This window comes from Primulina huaijiensis, chromosome 17 (genome assembly GCF_012295235.1).
Source record: "Primulina huaijiensis isolate GDHJ02 chromosome 17, ASM1229523v2, whole genome shotgun sequence".
In the NCBI taxonomy this organism is placed as follows: Eukaryota; Viridiplantae; Streptophyta; class Magnoliopsida; order Lamiales; family Gesneriaceae; genus Primulina; species Primulina huaijiensis.
In genome coordinates, this window is record NC_133322.1 from 5,334,807 (window position 1) to 5,357,273 (window position 22,467).

At 37.2% G+C, this 22,467-nt stretch overlaps 1 protein-coding gene and 1 pseudogene across 2 annotated transcripts; one reads left to right on the top strand and one right to left on the bottom strand.

The window, feature by feature from the left end:
• The first annotated feature begins 4,942 nt into the window (after positions 1-4,942).
• LOC140963303 (probable galactinol--sucrose galactosyltransferase 6) lies at positions 4,943-7,042 on the top strand (annotated as a pseudogene).
• A 2,014-nt stretch (positions 7,043-9,056) lies between these two features.
• Positions 9,057-12,697, bottom strand: LOC140963150 (zinc finger BED domain-containing protein DAYSLEEPER-like). 2 transcript variants are annotated; one of them, XM_073422403.1, is made up of 2 exons: positions 12,480-12,697; positions 9,057-11,353 (listed from the first exon to the last, which is right to left on the bottom strand). In XM_073422403.1, exon 2 carries the CDS (start codon positions 11,343-11,345, stop codon positions 9,216-9,218), a length of 2,130 nt encoding a protein of 709 aa, XP_073278504.1. In that variant the 5' UTR covers positions 11,346-11,353; positions 12,480-12,697; the 3' UTR covers positions 9,057-9,215. The 2 variants fall into 2 exon arrangements, with proteins under 2 accessions (XP_073278504.1, XP_073278505.1); XM_073422404.1 differs by lacking the exon at positions 12,480-12,697 and adding an exon at positions 12,309-12,451.
• Between the last annotated feature and the right edge of the window lie 9,770 nt (positions 12,698-22,467).

Sequence of the window (22,467 nt, forward strand, 5' to 3'; positions counted from 1 at the left end):
AAAGCTAGAAACAATTTGAATCCATTCAACTCCTTCACATGTAACTCCCATTTTCATGTATATTAAGGTCCTTTAACACCACTTATAATATTTCCTCTTCCTTACCCACATATCCTACACTCATATGCTAGAAAAAAATCAGAAGGAAACAGCTGAGAAATCGTGAAAAACAACAGCAGCAATAAACAAGAGAATAAGAAACAATTCAAACACCTTCAACTTCTTGACTTGTAACTCCCAAACTAAAGGCATATAATGGCACCTCTAACACCTATTATATTGTTCACCTTCATCACCTACATTCCCCACAACCTCACCTTAGAAAATTAGCAGAAAACAGCAGCATAGAATCGAGTGAAAGGCAGCAGGAATAAGAAAAGAGATTCAACTCCGTTCCGTCGCGTCGTATTGTCGTATTGATTTGTTTTTGTCAAAACAAATTCCAGGCATGTATATATGGTTTCTTTTCTCTTCAATCAAGTCCTATAGATATTTTAAAACATTACATACTCAGGATTTATGAGGCAAAAACGAAGTTTGGACAGCAAGTATTCGAAAAATCTGTACAGCACCTCGGCTTTTGATTGTACTTCACGGTTGCTGTATTTTGTTGGTTTCAGGAGTTGTTTCGTTTCCAGGCACCCAAGGCTGCATATAGGCATGATTTAGAGTGTGTTAGGGTGTTGTTTGTCCATGGGTTTCAGTTCATACAATAAAAAAACGAAGGAATGACATCAATATTTTCCATAGCTGCAGAAATATGTCACAGTTTTGTTTCTTGGATGATTAGGGTGTGTGTTCTGATCATGGCTGTCCAAGGGACTGTAGCCATGGTTAGAACCCTTCCTTATCATGTCTAGGACGTGACCAAATCATCTTTTCAAAGCTTGTTTCATAGATCCCTCAGATTTTTACAGAAACATGACAAGTGCTCTTCGGTTTTCAAAATCTGATTTTTGGTGTGAGTAACTTTCGGTTTTTGGAGATGTTGGATGAATTGTGGTTGGCTTCTAGCCCATAGCCATGGTTCATACAACATTACATCATGTCTAGATCGAGCCATGGTCAATGAAATGGCCGCTGGAACGACACAAGATAGTAAAACAACTCAGTACATTCCACTGCACAACGTTCGTGCTCTCGGTTGATACTTTCTGTTGTCAGAGGTGTTTGCTTGGGTTGTGGCTGGCTTTTAGCCCTTAGCCATGGTTCAAGCCATGCCTTAGGATGTTGGTAAGAGTCTTGGGTTGGTGGTTCAAGCCAATGGTCATTATTTTCAGAGTTTACTCCACAAACACATAAAATGCTACTGCTGTATTTTGACAGCAACTTTCATTTCGGTTCAGGAGGTTTTTCTGAGTTCTTGGTTGGCTTTTAGCCCATGGCCTTGGACTGGACAGTACCTCAATGAGTTAGGAAGGTCATTTTTTTGGCCGTTCTTGATTTGGTCGAGTTTAGAGGTCGTACGAGAATTTACGGTGAAAGGTGCGAAAATGACTCTCGAAAGAGTGTTTTATGGTTTTGAGTTCCATTCACCTATTTTCATGTTTTACAGTCCTTGTGCATATTTTTCAGTATGTTTGGCGTATTTTTAATCATGGTTAAACGTCGGTTTAATGTTGGTTCGAGTTGGTACATGCCATGATTAAAAATCAAGTTGTTGGTCCGAATCGTCTCGTTTTTGGTTCAATTGTCAAGTTTTGGGCAAGTTAAGATTTATTGCATGTGTCACATATTAGTAGTAAGTCGCAACAAGCCTGGGAACGATCCAACTCATCCGGTAAAAATAAGGTTATAGTTATATTACGTGCATAAAAATATAAAATGTTTATTTTTGAGATATATGCGATATGTCTTGTGGCCACCTTACGCTTATGGGTTTGGAAGTCGGTAGGCGCAACCGAGGACCTCTCCACCCGGTGACTTACGACCGGTTTATGATTATGTATGGGTACGGACATCCAGTCCAAGGGCTGTGATTGATCTCTACCGCCCAGTATACTGTGGTTTAGTCTGATCAGGCGCTTACGTTATGTTATGGGCCACTTGCTTAGAAACATTATCTCTACCAGAAAATTATGATATGACATGACAGAGCTCTATTGAGCAAAGCTTTTACGTATGATTTTCAGATATGCACGTAGTTATAATTATTCATGATACGATTTTCACCATGCGCTTTACGATACTATATTTTTACGTTGCATGCGATTTTATGATATATTTACTTGTTATTCACGATATATACATGTTGAGTCTTTAGACTCACTAGACTTGATTGTTGTAGGCACCGATGAGGTTGAGACGGAGGGCGTAGATCAGTGAGCGATCTTGGGGCAGCAGTTGTATACCCGAGGACCTCATGTTTTAATTTATGCACCTTTTATTATTCAAACTCAGTTTTAATACGTTGGATTATTTTTAAATTGTTATTTGAAAACAATATTTTCTTCCGCTGTTATTTTAAAGTTAAAATTATTTACATGTTTATTTTATAAATTGGGCAAGTTATTTATTTATTTAGAAAATTTTTTATAATTCCGCAAAATTATGAATACGAAATAAGGGCCTTTACAAGAAGGATCCCATGTTGAGTGTTTTGCACACATGGAAAAGTGAAGAATGCTAGTAGAGCGTTGGAAGTTTTTCTGGTATAGCCACTCTGACGCTCAATTCAGTCAAATATTCACACAAAGAAAAATGTTAAGTTAAAATAATGTCATAAATAATCGAGCAAACCTTAGTATTTATCGCGAAAAAGATAACGATGACTTTGTTTTCAGTGTCCGACCACTACTCATGATCAAACAGCAGCCCATACCCTGCCCACCTGACACTGTCACTATTGACAACCTATATTGTTTCCAGTAACAATCTTGTTACATCACCCCTATGTACACTGAGTAACATACTAATGATTTCGAGACATGGTGTCTCATGCTTATGGACCCAAAATCGATACCTGCCCCCATAAGCTCGGTCACTGTTTATGATGTGAGGACACGAAGAGGACCCTGGCCCCTGGACTATCCATTGACAGGGTCCCTAAGACCAAATCAAGAAGCTCGAATTTGCATAAATATGTACTGATCTAATCGTCTTCTCGAGTTGATGCACGTCGAGGTATGGGTGTGGAAGTTTTTATTTACTTAAGCTGGTTGGCACTTAGTCTTGTCTCGGATTCTGGGGACCAGCTTTGGGCTCTCGGTCTTTCTTACTCCGCCCGAGTCTACGGATGACCCAGACCTGGGTGCTCTCCAAGGTATCAACACTTCATCCTAAAATAGTCGGCCTAAAGTCCTACTCGCTATCTCGAGTGGACAGATTAGACTTGGGAGGGAGATCAATTATCGAATTTTAGGCGTGCTAGAGCTGACAGAAGAATGACGTAATCCCTAGCAGCTTAAAAGACAAAAATCTGACAGACATACCTTTCTTATTTGAGACCTATCTTTTTGTTTTCTCACGTGATCCAATTTAATTTCTTTGGCATCTTGTACGGTCGTTTATTCCAAGATCGACGACTAAGATTACTCATCCACATCCTATGAATATGAGAAGTTAAAATCACTATCCCTCTCCTCGGATTGCATCGTCCACTCACGAACTTTTCCGCCTGCTCCACGCCTTCTGAGCTCAGTTAGAATCACCATCTGTAGATCTTCCGGAAATCATTTTGATCACGCCCAAAGTAGGGGATTTCCCCCAGAATTTTTCCGCTCGAGCTCTGTTTCCTAAGAGGGGTACTTTGCGACATCCCAATCTGGGTTGGAAACCTTGGGTTTTGGCAGAGAAGATGGGACATAGGTTCTTGGGCACCCACAGGGGTCCCCAAGTTCTCTTCATTGATGGACCGATCTCGACAGAATTTGATCAAGAATGAACATTATTCAATCGCTTGCAACTGGTATCATGGTAGCATTCCTGATGAAATGTACAAAATTTTATTGTTGCCCGTGAGTCCTGGGAGGATCGCGAGGGCTTTGAGATGACCTTATCTTCATCACAAAGGTGTACTGCCCGATCTTTAGGAACCTTCAAGGGCATGTACTGAGAAAATCGCCCTGCATGAAAGATGTGATTTTAGTTTCAAGAGCACATGGTAATACTTCGAGGGCTACATTGTTAAACTTGTGGATATACACCGGAATGACTCGTCACCATTCTTATTCACCTCAAACAAGCTAAAAGCAGTCTTCTTATATATCTTCATACTATTGAAATGATGCAAGAAAATGTTTTTGAAATCGTCGAAAGAGTGGACACTCTGTGTCTCGAGTTTGTCAAATCACCATTGGGCTAAGTCCACCAACATGGTCACGAAATCTTTACACTTGATTTTGTCCTCGTAGCAATGCAGCTTGGCCATGTTCTAAAATCGGGCCAAATGTTCTTCTTGTTCAGTGTTCCAGTCATATTCTCTGATTTTTTGCTGACTTGTAGTGGACAGGCAATGGCTCGTCCAATATTGCATGGAGAAAGGACAACCTTTTGGCTGGACTAGAAGAGCTTTAGAAGACCCGGTTTGTCCTTCCAATTTCATTACCTTTTTTTTTTAAATATTCCAATTGCTAATCATACTAAGGGTTTTGGAACCTTCCTGAGATCTTTCTTCCTTTTTTGTCTGTCACGAGGATGAGATTCATCCTTGGATTCTTCCTCTCGGTGTATGTGGCTGCTGTTGGGAAACAATTTTTCCGATATGGATTTTTGGACAGCTGCCTCTATCCATTGGGCCAGTTTCTCTAGATTGATGGTAAAGTTTGTTGGGGCGGATCTCCTTGGGGGACCTCTGAGTCCATAGTATCCCTTCTGGAATCATCCATCCAAGCAGATTTTCGAGTGGAACCACATCTATATCTATAGATCTGATTTTCTACCGAAGACGTCAATGATAATTCCCGAGTAAATTGGGTGAGCTAGATGGATAATTTACTAGGTCATGTTATGTTTCTTTCCTGTGAGCACTGGGAACCGGGCAAAAAGATCATGGGCAGAGTGTTCTGCACACTTGGAAAGCAAAGAAAGTTAGTGGGATGCCAGAATATTTTGCGATGTAACCACTCCAATTCTCAAGTCAATCAAATATTCATGCAAAAGAAATATTCAACACGGGCTACTTGGGTGGGGTGAGACCTAGAGTGAAGGAGATGGAGCAATATGGATTAGCTATGCAGTATCCAGCTGTATCAAAGGGAGTGATGGCAAACAAGCCGGGGTGGAAAACCGATGTACTTGCATTGGAGGGATTGGGATTAGTGAATCCCAAGAATGTGTACAAGTTTTACAATGAATTGCATACATATTTGGCTTCCACAGGGATAGATGGGGTGAAATTTGACGTTCAGTGCATATTGGAGACACTGGGGGCCGGTCTTGGCAGTAGAGTCGAGTTAACAAGGCATTATCATCAAGCTCTTGATGCATCTGTTGCAAGAAACTTCCCTGATAATGGCTGCATTGCCTGTACGAGCCACAACCTCGAATCGCTTTAATGGTATGCTTTTCAACTCTTTCCTATGAATATTTTTATAGCATTAGAACTTAGATTTCTTATATATTAACATTCCATTATTTAGATAACTTCTGATATGTTTTCTAATGATGATTCTCAACAAACTGCTATTGTGAGAGCATATGATGATTTCTACCCCCGAGCTCCAGTATCACATACGATCCACATTGTAGTTGTTGCATATAACAGTGTCTTTCTTGGAGAAATTAAGTTACCCGACTGGGATATGTTCCATTCTCTACATCCGGCAGCTGAGTACCACGGATCGGCCAGAGCCATTAGAGGTGGACCTGTTTACATCATGTAAGGAGTCCCAAATCTTCCCCCGTCTTGACCAGTGTATATGTAAATTTATACTCTACTATCCCTGTTGGATCTCTGTTTAAAATGCTGATAATCAAGTTCTTTTGGAACAGTGATGCACCAGGGAAGCACAATTTCGATGTTTTGGGGAATCTTGTTCTGCCGGATGGCTCTATTCTCCGAGCCAGATTGCCCGGGCGTCCTACTAAGGATTGCTTGTTTAAAGACCCATCCCGTGACGGTGCTAGGTTAGTGCTTTTGAATGATTGGTTTTGTTTTAGTCTCACCAATTTCAAATTCCTCATTGGTGTACTAGTACATCATGGCTTGAACCTTCTGCTTTAAGTAGATAGTTTTAATTTGGTTAAAGTTTGTTCCTAATAGCCTTGAGCTTTTAGGATGAAGGATTTCTAACATAGAGTCGATGCATATTTATATTTTATCAAGTTGGTGGTCTATATTATGTTTAGATACATATATCTCGGTGTGTAATTCTTCATGTTAAGAGTATAAACCTACAATTTTACCACATCTCATGCTTTTAGGAAGCTCATTTCTAACTTGTAATTCTTGTTTAGTTCTTATATTCTTGTGGATGCATTACCTGAGTTATTCTTGCTTTGTTTCAGCCTGTTGAAAATATGGAACATCAACAAATACACCGGTATACTTGGAGTATACAACTTCCGAGGTGCGGCATGGAACAGCGTTGAGAGGATGAACACATTCCATCAGACTAACTCCGAAGCAATTACCGGCCACATCAAGGGCCATGATGTTCATCTCATTTCAGATATTTCCCTCGACTCCAACTGGAACGGCGACGTAGTTCTTTACTCCCACCAGAGTGGGCAACCCATCACTCTTCCACACAATTTCGCCATTCCGGTTTACCTCAATATCATAGAGCAAGAACTTTAAACCGTTACGCCCATTAAAGAACTTGTTCGTGGGTTCAAATTTGCACCATTTGGGCTAATTGACATGTTCACTGCCCGTGGAGCCATAGAAAGACTCGAATATGATGTGAAAGATGGTGCAGAATCTTATGACTTTGAGAATGGATAGAAAGTGGAGAACTTAACTGGAGATGTGGTGGAAGTCGTATCTGTGGACGTGAAGGGCTGTGGACGATTTGGTGCATATGTCAGAATTTTTCTCAAAATCATATTTTCACGTATATATAAAAATGATAAAGAATATGCGAAAGCGGATCAAGAATAAACTCCGGCCATTGAAAATTTTTGATTTCTCTGCTTTTCCTCCGATTGATGCCTATTTAGAGGCATTTATCATACCATCGATGAGTGTATCGAGAGCCGAGAGTCAAAAGAAGAATCGTGTACGCATCTAAATTTTCTAAAGTTGAGCATGTTTGTCAAAAGTTGTAGGCAATGGTCGTCGCCATTTCCTACACGTTTATCCTTCTTTCAATATGTGCCATATTTCTTACATTCTCCCACTTGACACATATATCTCATTTACTATAGGAGAAATCAAAACACATGAATCATGGCGATATGTCCTCTAAAAACGAGTATTATCTTTCTTGTATTACAATGCATTATGTATCTCAAATCTGTATAACTTAATGAATAAACATTATGTTTATTCGAGGTCCAACTTTACTGATATTTCTCGAATCAATGAATGTGTGCACAACAAATATGAGAAAATATCACATCATAGTTTCATTAATTTGTTCTTACAACAAAATTACGTAAATGAACCAATTCTCATTCTTTCTGTATGATCCTTAAATTTCAATGGTGGCATGCCCTTAGTCAAAGGATCTGCAATCGTCAATTCATTTCTAATGTGCTCGATAAGTAACTTCTTATCTTTAACACGTTCTCGTATGGCTAAATACTTAATGTCGATGTGCTTGTTTCGACTACTACTTTTGTTATTTTTAGCCATAAAAACAACAACTGAATTGTCACAATATATTCTTAATGGTCTAGATATAGAATCTATAATTCCAAGCCTCGAAATGAAACTGTTCAACCATATACCATGTGAGGTTGCCTCAAAACAAGCTACGAACTCAGTTTCTATAGTGGAAGTAGCAGTCAATGTCTAGCTTGAATGGCTTGAGGTACATAACCTTCTGATAGTTATTCGCTTTTATCAGCTAAAACCTTGCTTCGCAATCAGCCTGACAAATTACCATCCACCAGCTTAGTATATATCTATAACACATTGTGAAGTTGCAAGAGATGAGCAAAAGCTATAAGTTTTCTATGCAACCCCTTGCATTTGAAACTTTTAAATTGTTTATTAATCCACTTCGAACGAAGCTAGATAATAAAATATAGAAATTTTGTCGCTCAAACCAAAAAGATACTTCATTTATTCATCATATAAATCAATTATAACATGAAAGAAACAATCTTTAGATCCATAAAACACTTAATTCAGAGTTCCCTAAATATAAAGACATGGAAACTCAAAACCATCAATTTCGCTTCATCCCCTCCGCCCAATCTTATTTCAAATCAATGGAAATCGCTTTGTTCACGTAAAGATTAGAGAAAAGAGCAAGCAATCTGATTTTTTTCCCAATAACAAACAATCATTGACGAAGCAAACCTGAAAACAGATAGTCATCCGAGAATGGGAACGGAAAATTAAAGAATCTGAACAATCTCTATATGTATTTTAAATTAAAAGACGTTTCTTAAATCACGATTATTAAAAAAATTCTAATCATTTATTTAATTTTATTAAAATTTATTTTTATTTGATATATTCGAAAATTGTAATTTAAAATTTTTTTAAAAAAATTATAGTATAACTGTTTTAATTCAAAATAAAATAAAATCTTGAAACAATTTCTATCAAGTGTCAATCATTATTTATTTCAAATTATAATATCTCATACATTAATTAATTCATTATGAAACTCTATAATTTGATTTGTTTAGTCAAATACCCGTCAATAAAACCACATATTAATTTTTATTACTCAATTCAACTCGAAATGTTTATCTCTTATTTTCAAAAAATGATTTTCAATTTGTTTATTTTAAGATTTATTCTTTATCATTTGAAATATATTCAATATCTATTTACGAATCAAATTCGTAACCATATTATCAAGAAAACAAATATGCTGGTGTTTTTTACTGTGCAAGAAATTACACCCTAAAATTCAATTGTTTGAATATATAAATATATTTGTAAAAATTAATAAACCTATTGGGAATGGGATCTAATAATTTGTTCGAGCAAAGCAGAAATACACGAGTCTGTCTATCCAAAACAAACCTCGAAAAATTTAAATTATGATACAATAAAGTTCAAAGTTGGGTAACTCAAACATAGCTTAAAGATGATAAGATACACTACCTAAAAATACCTGCTTTTCCTAACAAATAAAATTTCAAAACAATCGTTAGATCGGAACTTCCATTTTCACAGCTGGAAGGGGAGTTCCAACCTTCTCCTGTTGAAGCCAATTCTTTGCACATATAAGAGCTTCCACTGTTTCAGGTCGCAACGAGCACCTGTAACTATCCATCTCCCTCGGTAACATATCAAATACAGAGCTCGTGGGAACAGTACAAACTGGAATCGACAACATATCACGGGCCATCTTTGACAGGGTGGGATACTTCGTCCTGTTTAACTTCCACCACCCGATCACGTCGAATATATGTACTCGCGGCAGAAGGGATTCCTCAAGATACTGATCTAGTTCTGATTTTGATTGCTGGCTGTTGGTTTCCATCATGTACATGTCAAAATCTGCAAGCCCAGCAAGACCGTTGTTAGAAACTCCGGTCTCTTGTCCTTCCTCGAGTTTTACAGTTGTCCCGTTTGCTGATTCTTCGGCATAAGCTGGAGTTAGAGGTAGAGGAAGAGCCACATATTCTTGAAAGAGCTCGTGGATTCCTTCGTTGACAACCTTCACGTAAGAGTCTGCTTCCTCTCCATATATTTTTGAAAAACTAAATTCAACTAGCTTCATTTTGAACCGGGGATCCATAACCACAGCAATAGCAAGGATAAGACAGCAACTCTTCCAGTATTTGTCGAAATTATCTAGCATCGACTTGGTCAGGGAACTAATAAACGGATCTTCACTGGTCGCTGCACGTGCTAACTCCAACTGGATCTTCCATGCTTCATGGAAAAATGTGTTCGTTGTCAGAGTAGCACCGGTGGTCAGAAGATTGGCTATGTCAAAAAGTGGCTTCAAATAAGTACAGAAAGTCTCGATCTGTTTCCAATCTTCCACAGTTGGGGCATCCTTGTAATCCGGATCTGAAGTATCCAAGCAAGAGAAGATTTCCCTCAATTCTGATGCAGCCAACAACATATCATAAGTTGTGTTCCATTTAGTTTGGTCGTCCAGAACAAGATTTTTAGAGCTAGGCACTTGAAGTTTCTGTTTTAGATCAAGAAACTTTTCCTCGAGCGATTCTGAAGTTTTCACGTACTTGACACTGTCCCTAACTCTGTCGACAATGCCCTTCGCAGAATACAATGCATCTCGTACAACACTACTCAGAGATCGACCTAGGCAATTTTCAAGCAACAACTGACCACGAAGCATCAAAGGATTCTTTACGGAGAGAAGAGCTCTGAGATTATCAATGGCCCGTTCACTCAGCGGTTGGTTGATAGTAACGGAAAATAACTTGCCATCCATACTCCAATCTGAGAGGCATGCAGCAACAGAATGGCTGAAAGCTGTATCCGAATCAGGATATGGTTCCATTATAACATTAAGAAGTTTATGGTGCATTTTCCAGTCACTATCAAAGAACTGCCCAGTTACAAATACGTAGCCAGTGGTTCGACATGATGACCACATATCTAGCGTAAGACAGATACGTCCTGGGATACCCATAATCACCTTCTGAATGCTCTGTTTTTCCCTTAAATAAGTTGCCACACAATCCCCTTGTACAGTATTGAAGCTGACCATATCAAATCGAGGCTGTAAATTCTGAACAAATGACACAAAACCGGGGTGTTCAACTATGTAAAGCGGGTAATCATGCATGATTATCATCTTAGCAATCTCATGACGGCACTGGTCTGCATCAAAAGCAATGTAAGGCACACTGGCAGTTCGGTAGCGCCGTTTAGGTGCATTTGATAACATGCCCATCTTGGAAGGTGCGCTGAATGGGACTAATTGATTTTTCTCCTGATTACGCAGAACAACAGGGCATGTTCCTTTCGCAATATGCCGCTTCAGATGACTCGTTCCCGCTACTTTTGAGCCAGTGCTGTAAGCAAATGACTGTTTACATTGTTTACAGCAGGCCCTTCGGCATCCAGGACCAACTGTTTCAATAGTGAAATGTTCCCATACTATCGACTTCTTTTTCCTACGCTTGGTGGGTTGTGCCACATGATCAATGAGCGGTAAATCGGTCTCGAGGGGTTGTGTATCTAAGACGTCAAGTTGCATTTCATCATCGATAGGTACTGTGTCGATGGTGTCGATGGGAACTAGTTCATTATTCATTATTGGTTTAGGGTCCTCAGCCTCCATCTCCAGGGGATCCATGAAATTTTCTGGAAATTTGAAATTATGTACATTAGTGCAGATGAAGTCGAATACCAAAAAATACAGATAAAAGTTCAGAAAAGTACCTAAACACTCATAGCAAGGATACTACAAAGTAAATAAGCACAGCAAAATAAACAAAATATAATATAGTGCAACATCACAAATATATAGAGTATATGAATAGATCACACCTATGTGTCCAGCAAATATGTTGGACTAAGATATTTCCCATTAACCGATAAGTGTGGTGCAAGGCTCGCAGGCTTTTCGGGCTGGTGTAGAAAGCTGGCTTATAAGAATTTCAATGCTCATGAGGTTCGAATAATTCATCTGACTATTCTGACTTACACAACATCCGTATATACAATTAAAATAAAAATTATTAACGACTACTCAGCTATTTACAGAATAAATAAAATACATTTAATAATACATGAAAAATATTGTTAAATTATAAAACTCAAGCCCTCATAAAAATTACTTTGTAAGGAAATAGCTGAGCTCAAGCTCCAGATGATTTCCTCCAGTTCGAGTTGGAGCTCCACTTTTTAAGGAAATATCTGAGAGCTCGAGCTCAATCAGGCCAGCAACCACAACCCAAGAAAAGGAACAGATATGTCGGTTACACAAGTCACGGGTCTCAAAGTACATCAAACCAAGCCCAAAACAAACCAAGCCCACCAAAATCCAGATGAACACAGAATAATTCAAGCACATGATTATCATCCCCAATTTCTTTTAAATCCAAGAACCAATGTCACAAGAAATCGAATTATTCACAAATCTCGAACTCTCAAGTTAAAAAATTAAAATAAAACCAAACAAACGCCTAAAGAACAGAAAAAACATGAAACTTCGTAAAAAGTAACGCAGATCCATCTCTAAACCAAATTCAAGATCACCAGGACCGGATGAAAACTAAAACCCTCGAAAAACCCGAATTAAAACAACAAAACTCACCATAAAACACAATCCAATCTCATAAACTAACACCACCACATTCCGATCCACCAAAAAAAACCAGAGACAAAAACAGATCGAGGAGGAAAAACATCCCAAACTCTCGATTCAAAATCCCCACACACAAAGCAAGAACAATAGTCACAGACAGAAACCCAGATGGAAAAATACCTCTTTACGCTGAATCTAGGTCGGAATCAGCGGTCTCCCGGCTCCCCGACGGAGAACCAGATCTAGGGTTTCGAGGAGAGAGAAATGGGTGGAATTGGGCTTGAACCGTGAACCAATCCAATTGGACCTAATCCTTTAAGGTTTGTTGGAGTTGATAAGGTCTATTGGGACGCTCTACCAAAATTAAATCGAATTGGATAATGGACTTTCAGGTCCATCAAATACTCTCACTGCGTGTTTCCCAAGGTGTATCAGTGTGTGTTTAATTTGTATAGGATTTAACCATATTAAATTTTTTTGGTCATTTTGAACATGTGACCACAGCAGCCCACCATGGTAAGAAATAAGCCCACTTTAAAGAAATATAAATAGTGGGGGCCCACATTTTTTAAAAAAAAAAATAACTTAGCCCAAAGATGTGGACAATATTCGATTTTTTATTATAAAAATATCTCATATTTATTATTATTGTTACATTGAAAGAATAGGACTTGGTCCCAAGGAAATATATTATATTTGATAAAGGATGTTACCAAACCCCAACAAGTTATCATATGACATTCATTTATGTCTAAAAAATACTTCTTGTTTTTACTATACAATCTCAAATTCCAACCCAAAAAGCCAATTTTCTTGAAGGAATTTTTTTTTTTTTTTTTGCTGAAAACTAAAGAGAAGATGGAATCATGCATTGACTTTAAATTTGGGTTCTTGAAGTCTTGGAGATGGATGGTAGGGACGGAACCGAACCACGTGAATTAGATTGATTTTTAGTCTATCATGGACGAATCCATTATATTTTTTTTAAAAATCAGACCAAAAATTTGTTTGCTTCGAAGTTAAGATGAAAAAATCCAATTAAATCGAACCAGATTGATTGTTAACACAGTTATTGCCATATATCATCTTTTTAAAAAATAAACCACGCGGTTAAGAAATTTCATGAAAAATAATGTAGTATTTCTTGTTTCAAGTTTGTTTTAATAGTTGATAAATCATGTGTGAGACGGTCTCACGGATCAATTTTGTGAGACATATATTCTATTTGAGTCACTCGTGAAAAATATTACATTTTATATCAAAAATATTACTTTTTATTGTAAATATAAGCAGTGTTGACCCGTCTCACGAATAAAAATCCGTGAAACAGTCTCACAAGAAACGTACTCATGATAAATTTGTTCTATTAATTGTGGAAAGCAATACAGTCATGTGCTTAAACTTGTTAAAAGTGCCTTTTTCGCCTCCTTCTAATCAACCATATTACTATATCTATATCATTCTTGTCCGTTCTTTTGAATTTTTCAAACATCGCTATATATCTCTATTATCAATTTATCATCTATATTTAGGAATTCGTAAATATATCAAATGATCATATTTAATCTAGTCGCACTCAATAATTCGAAAATTACAAACTTACATATATAATTAATCAGATCGAAAAATTATATGAACCTCATCCCCGATATTGTTGTAATAATAATAAAAAAAATTTACACGGACACTAGCTCTTATGATCTTATATGTGTAATATTCACTATAAAAAATTCGGGAATTAAGGACCATAAAATAGAGATCGATTAGCGACTGACTACAAGCGTATTAAAAGTTTGGATCATAAATTACTAGAGACCAACTAAATTCACAATATTAAAAAAATTCTATGAAATTTGATATGATGAGACGTCGAAGTGAACGAATCAAGAACACAATGCGACGATGTACTCGTTCTAAGCTAGAACCGTGGTTACAGTAGATAATGTAATGCATTCTATCCGATATAATATAGATCGAGTTTGATTGTATCATATAGTTAATTATTATTTTAATTCTTATCTCCATATATAATCACTTATATATATATATACATATATGTGTATATATGAATAAATTTGGTGAGTTGGTGGGCAATTTACAGGGTCTGGTCATGTTTCTTTCTTGGGAGCGCTAGGAAAAGGCAGAAGGATCCTAGGCTGAGTGTTCTGCACACATGGAAAAGTGAAGAATGCTAGTAGGGCGACAGAAGGTTTTCTGAAATAGCTATTTCGACGCTCAATTCAATCAAGTATTCACACAAATAAAAGTGTCAAGTAAAATAATGTCCTTAATAATCGAGCAAACCCGAGTATTTATAGGAAAAAGATAATGATAACCTTGTTTTCAGTGTCTGGTCATTCCTAATTATCAAAAGGCAGCCCATGCCCATGTCCTGCCTGCCTGACACTGTCACTACTGAAAACCCATATTGTTTTCATCCTTTTTACATCACCCTTACGTACGCCAAATGGCATAATGATTTTGAGACATGGTGTCCCATGTTTGTGGGCCCATAATCGATATCTTCCCTGATAAGCTCGGTCACTGTTTATGATGTGAGGACACAAGAAGGACCCTAGCCACTGGACTATCCATTGACAAGGTCCCTAAGACCAAAGCAAGAAGCTTGGGTTTGCATGAATATGTACTGATCTAATCGTCTTCCCGGTTTGATGCACGTCCGAGGATGGTAAGATAGTTTTTCTTTACTTAAGCTGGTTGTCACTTAGTCTTATCTCGGATTCTCGAGACCAACTTTGGGCTCTCGGTCTTTCTTACTCTGCCCGAGTCCAAGGATAACCTAGACCCGGGTGCTCTCCGAGGTATCAACACTCCCTCTTAAAATAATTGGCCTAAAGTCCTACTCGTTAACTCGAGTGGTCAGATTGGAAGTGGGGGGGAGATCAATTATCAAATTTTAGGCGGGCTAGAGCTGACAAATAATGACGTAAGACCTAGTAGCTGAAAAGACAAAAATATGACAAACATCGCTTCGTATTCAAGACCTATCTTTTTGTATTCTCATGTGACCCAGTTTAATTTCCGTGGCGCATCTTGTCTGCTCATTTAGCCCAAGATCTACGACTGAGATTACTCATCTACATCCTATGAATATGGGAAGTTAGAATCACTATCCCATCTTCTCAGCTTGCACCATTCACTCTCAAAATTTTCCGCTTGCTCCACGCCTTCCGAGCTCAGTTAGAATCATCATCTGTAGATCCTCCCAAAATCATTTTGATTACACCCAAAGTAGGGGATTTTCCTTGGCTTTTTTCCGCTCGGGCTCTGTCTCCTGGGGATGGTTTACAGGAACGTCCCAATCTTAAGAAACCTTAGGTTTTGGCAAGGAGGATGGGATATAGGATTTTGGGCACCCACGAGGTCCTCAAGTTCTCTTCATTGATGGACCGATCTTGATAGAATCTTGTCGAGAATGGGCCTTATTCAATAGCTCGCACTCACTGGTATCATGGTAACATTTCTGATGTAATGTACAAAATTTTATTGTTGCTCGTGAGTCCTAGGAGGATCGAGGGGGCTTTCCTTATCTTTATCACAAAGGTGTACTACCCGATCTTTAGGAACCTTCAAGGGCGTGTACTACCCGATCTTCTGTTTTACATGGCCAGTCCCCTCTTTCTTTCTCCACGGCTTCACTGTTTTGTCTACGGGTCTCTTCCATATTGATGTACTTTTCTGCCGATATAGCAGATCTTCAAACTCCGGGGCAGCTTCTTTAGTAGAGACCGGAAGAAATCTCTTTCTCGGAGTCCATGCGTGAAAGATATGATTTTAGTTTCAAGAGCACATGCTTGTACTTTCAAGACTACTTTGTTAAACTTGCGGATATACACCAGAATAATTCGTCGCCATTATGTTTCACCTCGAACAAGCTAAAAACAGTCTTTTTATATATCTTGCTGCTACTGAAATGATGTAAGAAAATATATGTTCTTGAAATTGTCGAAAGTGTGGACACTATGTGTCTCGAGTTTTTCAAATCACAATTGGGTTAAGTACACCAACTTGGTCATGAAAGCTTTACACTTGATTTTGTTCTCGTAGCGATGCAGCATGGCCATGTTCTTGAACCGGACCAAATGTTCCTCTGGTTCGGTGTTCCAATCATATTATCTGATTTTGGCTGACTTGTAGTGGACATGCAATGGCTCATCCTCTATTTGCACAGAGAAAGGACAACATCTTAGCTGGACCCAAAGAGCTCTAGAAGACCCGATTTGTCCTTCCAATTTCCTCAGATTTTTTTCTTAAATCTTCCAATTCCTCAGCCATAGTAAGGGTTTGGAACCTTCCTGAGATCTTTCTTCCTTCTATGTCTTGTCATGAGGATGAGATTCATCCTCTAGGTGTATGTGGCTGATGTTGGGAAGCAACTTTTCCGTTATGGCTTTTTGGACAGCTGCCCTATCCACTGGGTCAGCTTCTCTGGATTGATAGTAAAATTTTGTTGGGGGCGGATCTCCTCGGGGGACCTCTGATTCCATAGTCTTCTTTCTGGAATCATCCATCGAAGTTGATTTTCGAGTGGAGGCCACATCTACATCTATAGATCTGATATTTTACAGAAGGCGTCAATGATAATGCCCGATTAAATTGAGTGAGCTAGATGGACAATTCACTAGGTTGAGTTATGTTTCTTTCCCGAGAACTGCAGGAACCGGGCAAAAGGATCATGGGTGGAGTTTTCTACACACTTGGAAAGCAAAGAATGTTAGTGGGCGCCAGAATATTTTCCGACATAGACACTCTGATTCTCAAGTCAGTCAAGTATTCACGCAAAATAAATTGTGATATATAGAGTATATAGCGAGTACTTGTGAAAAATGTTAAGTGAAAATAATGTCCTAAATGATCGAGAAAATCTGAGTATTTATATGGGAAAAGATAATTATGATTTCGTTTTCTGTGTTCGACCACTCCTCATGATTAATGGCCTTGCCCACCTGAAATCGTTACTATTAACAAGTCATAATGTTTCCAATCTTCAATTACATCACCTCTACGTGAGCTGACTGACATACAAATGATTTCGAGGCATGGCGTCTCATGTTTATGGGCCCACAATCGATACCTACCCTCAGAAGCTCGATAACTGGGAGGGGGACCTTGGACTATCCTTTGACAAGTTCCTAAGAACAAATCGATGAGATTGGGTTTGCATGAATATGTATTGATCTAATCGGCTTCTCAGATTGATGCACGTCTGGAGATGGTAAGTTTTTTTTTTTTTTTTTTTTTTTTTTACTTAAGATGGTTATCGCTTAGTCTTATCGGATTCTCGGGACCAACTCTAAGCTCTCGGTCTCTATTACTTTACCCGAGTCCAAAGATAACTCGGACATGGCCCTTTCCAAGGTATATAATATATATTTAATAAAATACATATTCCACATTTAATGCTTAATAATTCACTTATTTATTTGAACATGATATTTCGTATTGGATTTAATTTGGCATATAATTCAAAGTGGATATTATACACACAACTTAAATTTGTTGTATTTTCTGCCTTTTAATAACAATAATAATAATAATTTTACCAATATTTGTTGGTATGCGTGCTAAGGAGCCCATTATCCTTAAAACAATATCTCAAATTCGAGCTTTTCATTATTAATCTGACAGAACTCAACTTTATATCAATCTTGCTCATGGCCAGGGAAAAGTACAATTTTTGTTTTATAACTTTTCATTTTCTATTTTTAATCCAAAATATTTTCAAATTGCAGTAATAGTACAATAAGTTGGTTCTTTTTTTCTTTTTCTTTTTAACTTTTAGTCCTTAATTTTCATCATACTGGTAACGTAGCGCTGAAAATTGACGATGAGAAATGAGAAATTGCTAGTATAACGTTGGACATTAGTAGTTTTTTTTTTTATATATAAAAAATCATAAAGGCATGAGCATGGATCCAAACCTCTGGCTTTTCAGTTCTTTTTCGTTTTTAAATATATATAAAAAACTTATAGTTGATCTTTAATATTCAGAAAACGAACACAAAAATCCATCACAAAGATGAGAATGGAAAAAATAAGAAAAAATTTGGAAAATTGTATTTTAGTTTCTTAATGTTTGTTTTTCTTTTAATCTTGATTTTCTATATTGTTAAATTTCAGTTTTAGTCTGCTATATTTTTTAGGTAATATTAGTCTTTTTTTGATGTGATGTTAAATTTACGGTGTAGGATCAATACCTCTGATAAAATATGACTAAAATTGTCAAAAATCAAAAGATACATGACTAAGAATGAATGAGAAAAAATAAGAAAAAATTGCTACATTATCGACATAGATTTTAATTTATTCTAATTTTTTTAAATATTTTCCTATGCTTAAAATTATATGTTTATTAATAATTAAAACCACATTTAGAATATCGGGAAGGGACCCGTTCTAAGTGCCCCGATGCACCGAGGTAAATACCACCGTTGGATCATACGGTAGGCTCCATCGTAGCCGTACATTTGAGGAGGATTCCCTTGCTGATGTATCGCTCCTGTACGACACTAGAGTTAGTCTAGCATGTTAATGTGAGATTGAATTTAATTGAAATTTTATTTACTCGTTGTTTTTATAAGATGTTTGAAAGTTAATTTTTAATAACAATTCAAATAATGTCGTACATGAAAAATGAAGTTTGCTAATACTTTATTTCAAATTAAGACCTTTTTAGTTTATTTAAAACAATTAAATTTTATCGTGATAACTAAAATGTTCACGTATGTCAGTTTCGTCGTCTAAGTTTGGCATATTGGGGGACTTGATCATTCAAGTAGTCAAAATCAGATCTTGACTATGTGACTTAAGTTTTTCTTTCTTTTAATCTGATTTGTCTAAAATGATGACGTGACGTCGAGAAATGTTAACGTGGTAAAAGAAATGTTTGTGGTGGTCTTTCTCTCGTTTCTGAACAAGTACGTTGACAGCAAGTCGAGGCAAGGATTCTTCCTTTCTCCGCAAGACGAAATTGCCCGTATAAAGTGCTAGACGTTTTAGGCAATCGTCTCCAAGATACAACGACTTCAAGTCGAAACTTTGCAACACTACAAAATCTCGATAGCAGCGAACAAGAAATATGCAGTAGCTTTCACATATCAAACGAAAATATGTGTAGCAAGATGGTATGATGATCAGCAGAATTGCAAGAAGAAGAATTCGAAAATGCTGAGAGGATTATTTATAAATGGTCATTGGGTGCGTAGAAGAGACACATTTTTACGGACCGCATGTGTAGAAGAGTCACATCTCTTTGATAGAAGTCAAGTGACACAAGGTTTGGGTGCAAAAGGAAGACTTGAGAGGATGCATTGTTGCCAAAAGTCACAAAACTGATTTGAACTTTTCAGAAACAGCGCAGCGCGTGCGACAACATGCGCGGCCAAGGCGCGTGAGAAGCTGCGCGGAACCCAGCAACAAGCGCACGGGATGTGGCGCACCCGCGTGCCTGGCTCGATCTGTTCCTAAACAAAATTTATTTTCCAAATAAATTTGTTCCAAAAAGATTAATATTGGTCAAATACCGCATCGAACGGGGCCAGGTCGGGCCCAGCGCGCGCCCGTTTCACCGAGACACAGCCTATTAACGTCTTTCCCCTTCTAAAAACTTCTGGTACCCCTTGAGGCCAAAACCTTTAGCTCAACTTGGAGCGTATTAGGGAGACTTCATTTGGCTATTTACTCAATGTGGGACAAGCCACATCTCACTTCCTTTTTCCTTCACCACTCCTCACTCTACCTCTTCTTTCCTCTTCATTTATCCAACAAGAAATTGCTGACACAATACCAAAAAATGCTGATTTGGTCGGACACTCGGGACGAAATAAAACAAAGAGCCAAGAAAAAACCAACGTGCATGGTCAAGACCCGATTTTTACTATCGATCAGAATCTAAAATATGACGAGCTAAAAGAACATTTCGACAATTTTCTCATTCCAAGATTAGAACTTCTAATATCATAAAAAATCGAGTTTCCATAATTTTTTTTTTCTCATTGCCATCCATAGAAGTTCAATTTAGAAATAACAACTTACATTTATGAATCAGTGTAGCTAAGAATATCAATGTCAACAAAGAAATTTGATCCTATAACAAGTTAGAAATCGGAAAATTAATCTAATTACATCATAATTTGATTTGGCAGATAGATTGACGAGGTGGGATCGGGCGTAGTCGGCTTTTGAATAGGCCAATATTCTTCTCGGGATTGGTTGAAAAGACTTCATTTTCCCTATAAATACTGCCATCTCCCCTTCCACTAAACCTACAGTTGACACACATGTATCCAATCTCTATCTCTCTCTTCTTCCTCTGTCAAACAGTAAACATCACCGAGATTTTCTTTTTCTTTTTTATTTTCAAGAAAAACCTTATTTAGGGTTACAGCAGAGGAGAGATTCCTGAGCAATGCCTCGACAGAATGGCCCCCTTCTTGTTTTTCCACAGCTTTCTTGAACTGCACTGCCTGGAACCGGAGGAAATGACAAATCAAACGATTCACCTCTTGCGGTTCAATATAGCTGTGGGAAGATACGGAGAGGACCAAGGAGAACTCACGGGCTCGGAATTATTGGGTTTTACTGCATGGTAATTCCATCCTGTTCTTTATGTACAGTTCGCCTTTTTACTGTACTCTAGTTGATTGAACATACGCTTCATTGTTTGGAGACTAGATCTGCCCGTAATCCAGGTGAATTCTATCAGCAAAATTCAAGAAAATTTCGGTTTCGTTCTTGGGATGAATTGTTTTTAACTTTTTCCTTGTACGGGCTCTCCTTTTCATCGCTTTTTTTGGTAAAATTTTCGAACAATTTTCATACCATTTATACATTCTTGAATTTGAAAAATTTTACTGGGAAAATTCGTGTAGCTTGAACTAGTCCTCCTAACCTATTCCACTGCCTCTCATCCTCAACCACACAATATCACCAAGATAAGAAAAAAGATTCGTTTGCCATATACAGATAAATCACAAAAAATGCGTCAATTGGCTGATGATTTCTCATTAAATTATATAATCAATTACAAATTAATTAAATTTTTTTTATATCCTAAAACAACATTAAACCTTGTATCAAGTAAGATAACTAATATCTAATACTAATTTTTATTTATTTTCAGTCTGTGAAATATATATATATATACACACACACACACACACAGACACACACACACACAGACACACACACACACTATTTATTGTCTACGTACACACAACAATTAATTATATTTAGTGGCTCTTCAATAATTTTAATTATAATAATAAAAATAATTGACCCATTTCACTAAAGGGAAGAACCTGCAATGAGAGAAAACCCATTATTTTGTAATAATTTAAGGCTACATAGGTAAGAATAATGTTGATGGACCACACGGTTCACCTTGCCCTTTTGTCATGCAACCACATTTGTTTTTTATTATTATATATGTTCGGGAAATCATGTCTTTGAAAAAGGATGCACGAAAATATTTGAGCAAACTTTATAAAAAAAATAAAATATTTTACCCTTGTGGATTTCACCTTGGGAAAGAGACCAAAAATGTCAGAAAACTTTGCAAGAAAACTAGGGTTCTTTTTTTCACCCGATAAAAGTGAAAAAAGACATTTTTGTAGCTACAATATTGTTTTGTCATGTTAGGGCTGTCATGCTTCGATTTCAAGATCTTCGTGTTCTTTGCCTCCTCTTTTTACGGCACCGCAATAAAGAAATATGGTTCATTTACTTTTAATGTTGTTTATGTCCATGTTAAAAAACTTTGTGTTTGCTACATTATTTGTTTAATTATACAGATTCATGAACGTACGTAGTTGATTATCGGCTTAAATCGATCGAAAATCCAATCTGGAAAGGTGATTAAATCAATGAATTGCACGTACGTTTCAGTTGAATGCATTAATATCAGTATCAAACATCTTCAAGTTATGAATGATTAATTAATAGGCAAACTTTAATTTTCTTTTTTCTCAAGTGAAAAAGGAAAGCATTATGTATATGGTCAGAACTGATTTGTAAAGATAGAGTTAAGAAGTTCATCTACCTTTGTTAGCTATTTGTCTATTTATGGAGGAAAGAGCAATAAATTAGAGTAGAAATCAACGAAATTCAAAACCAAAATGTAATAATAATAATAATAATAATAATAATA

Excerpts from the sequence above, each read along its gene's own strand:
- LOC140963150 (XM_073422403.1), bottom strand. The coding sequence starts at position 11,345 with ATGGATCCCCTGGAGATGGAGGCTGAGGACCCTAAACCAATAATGAAT.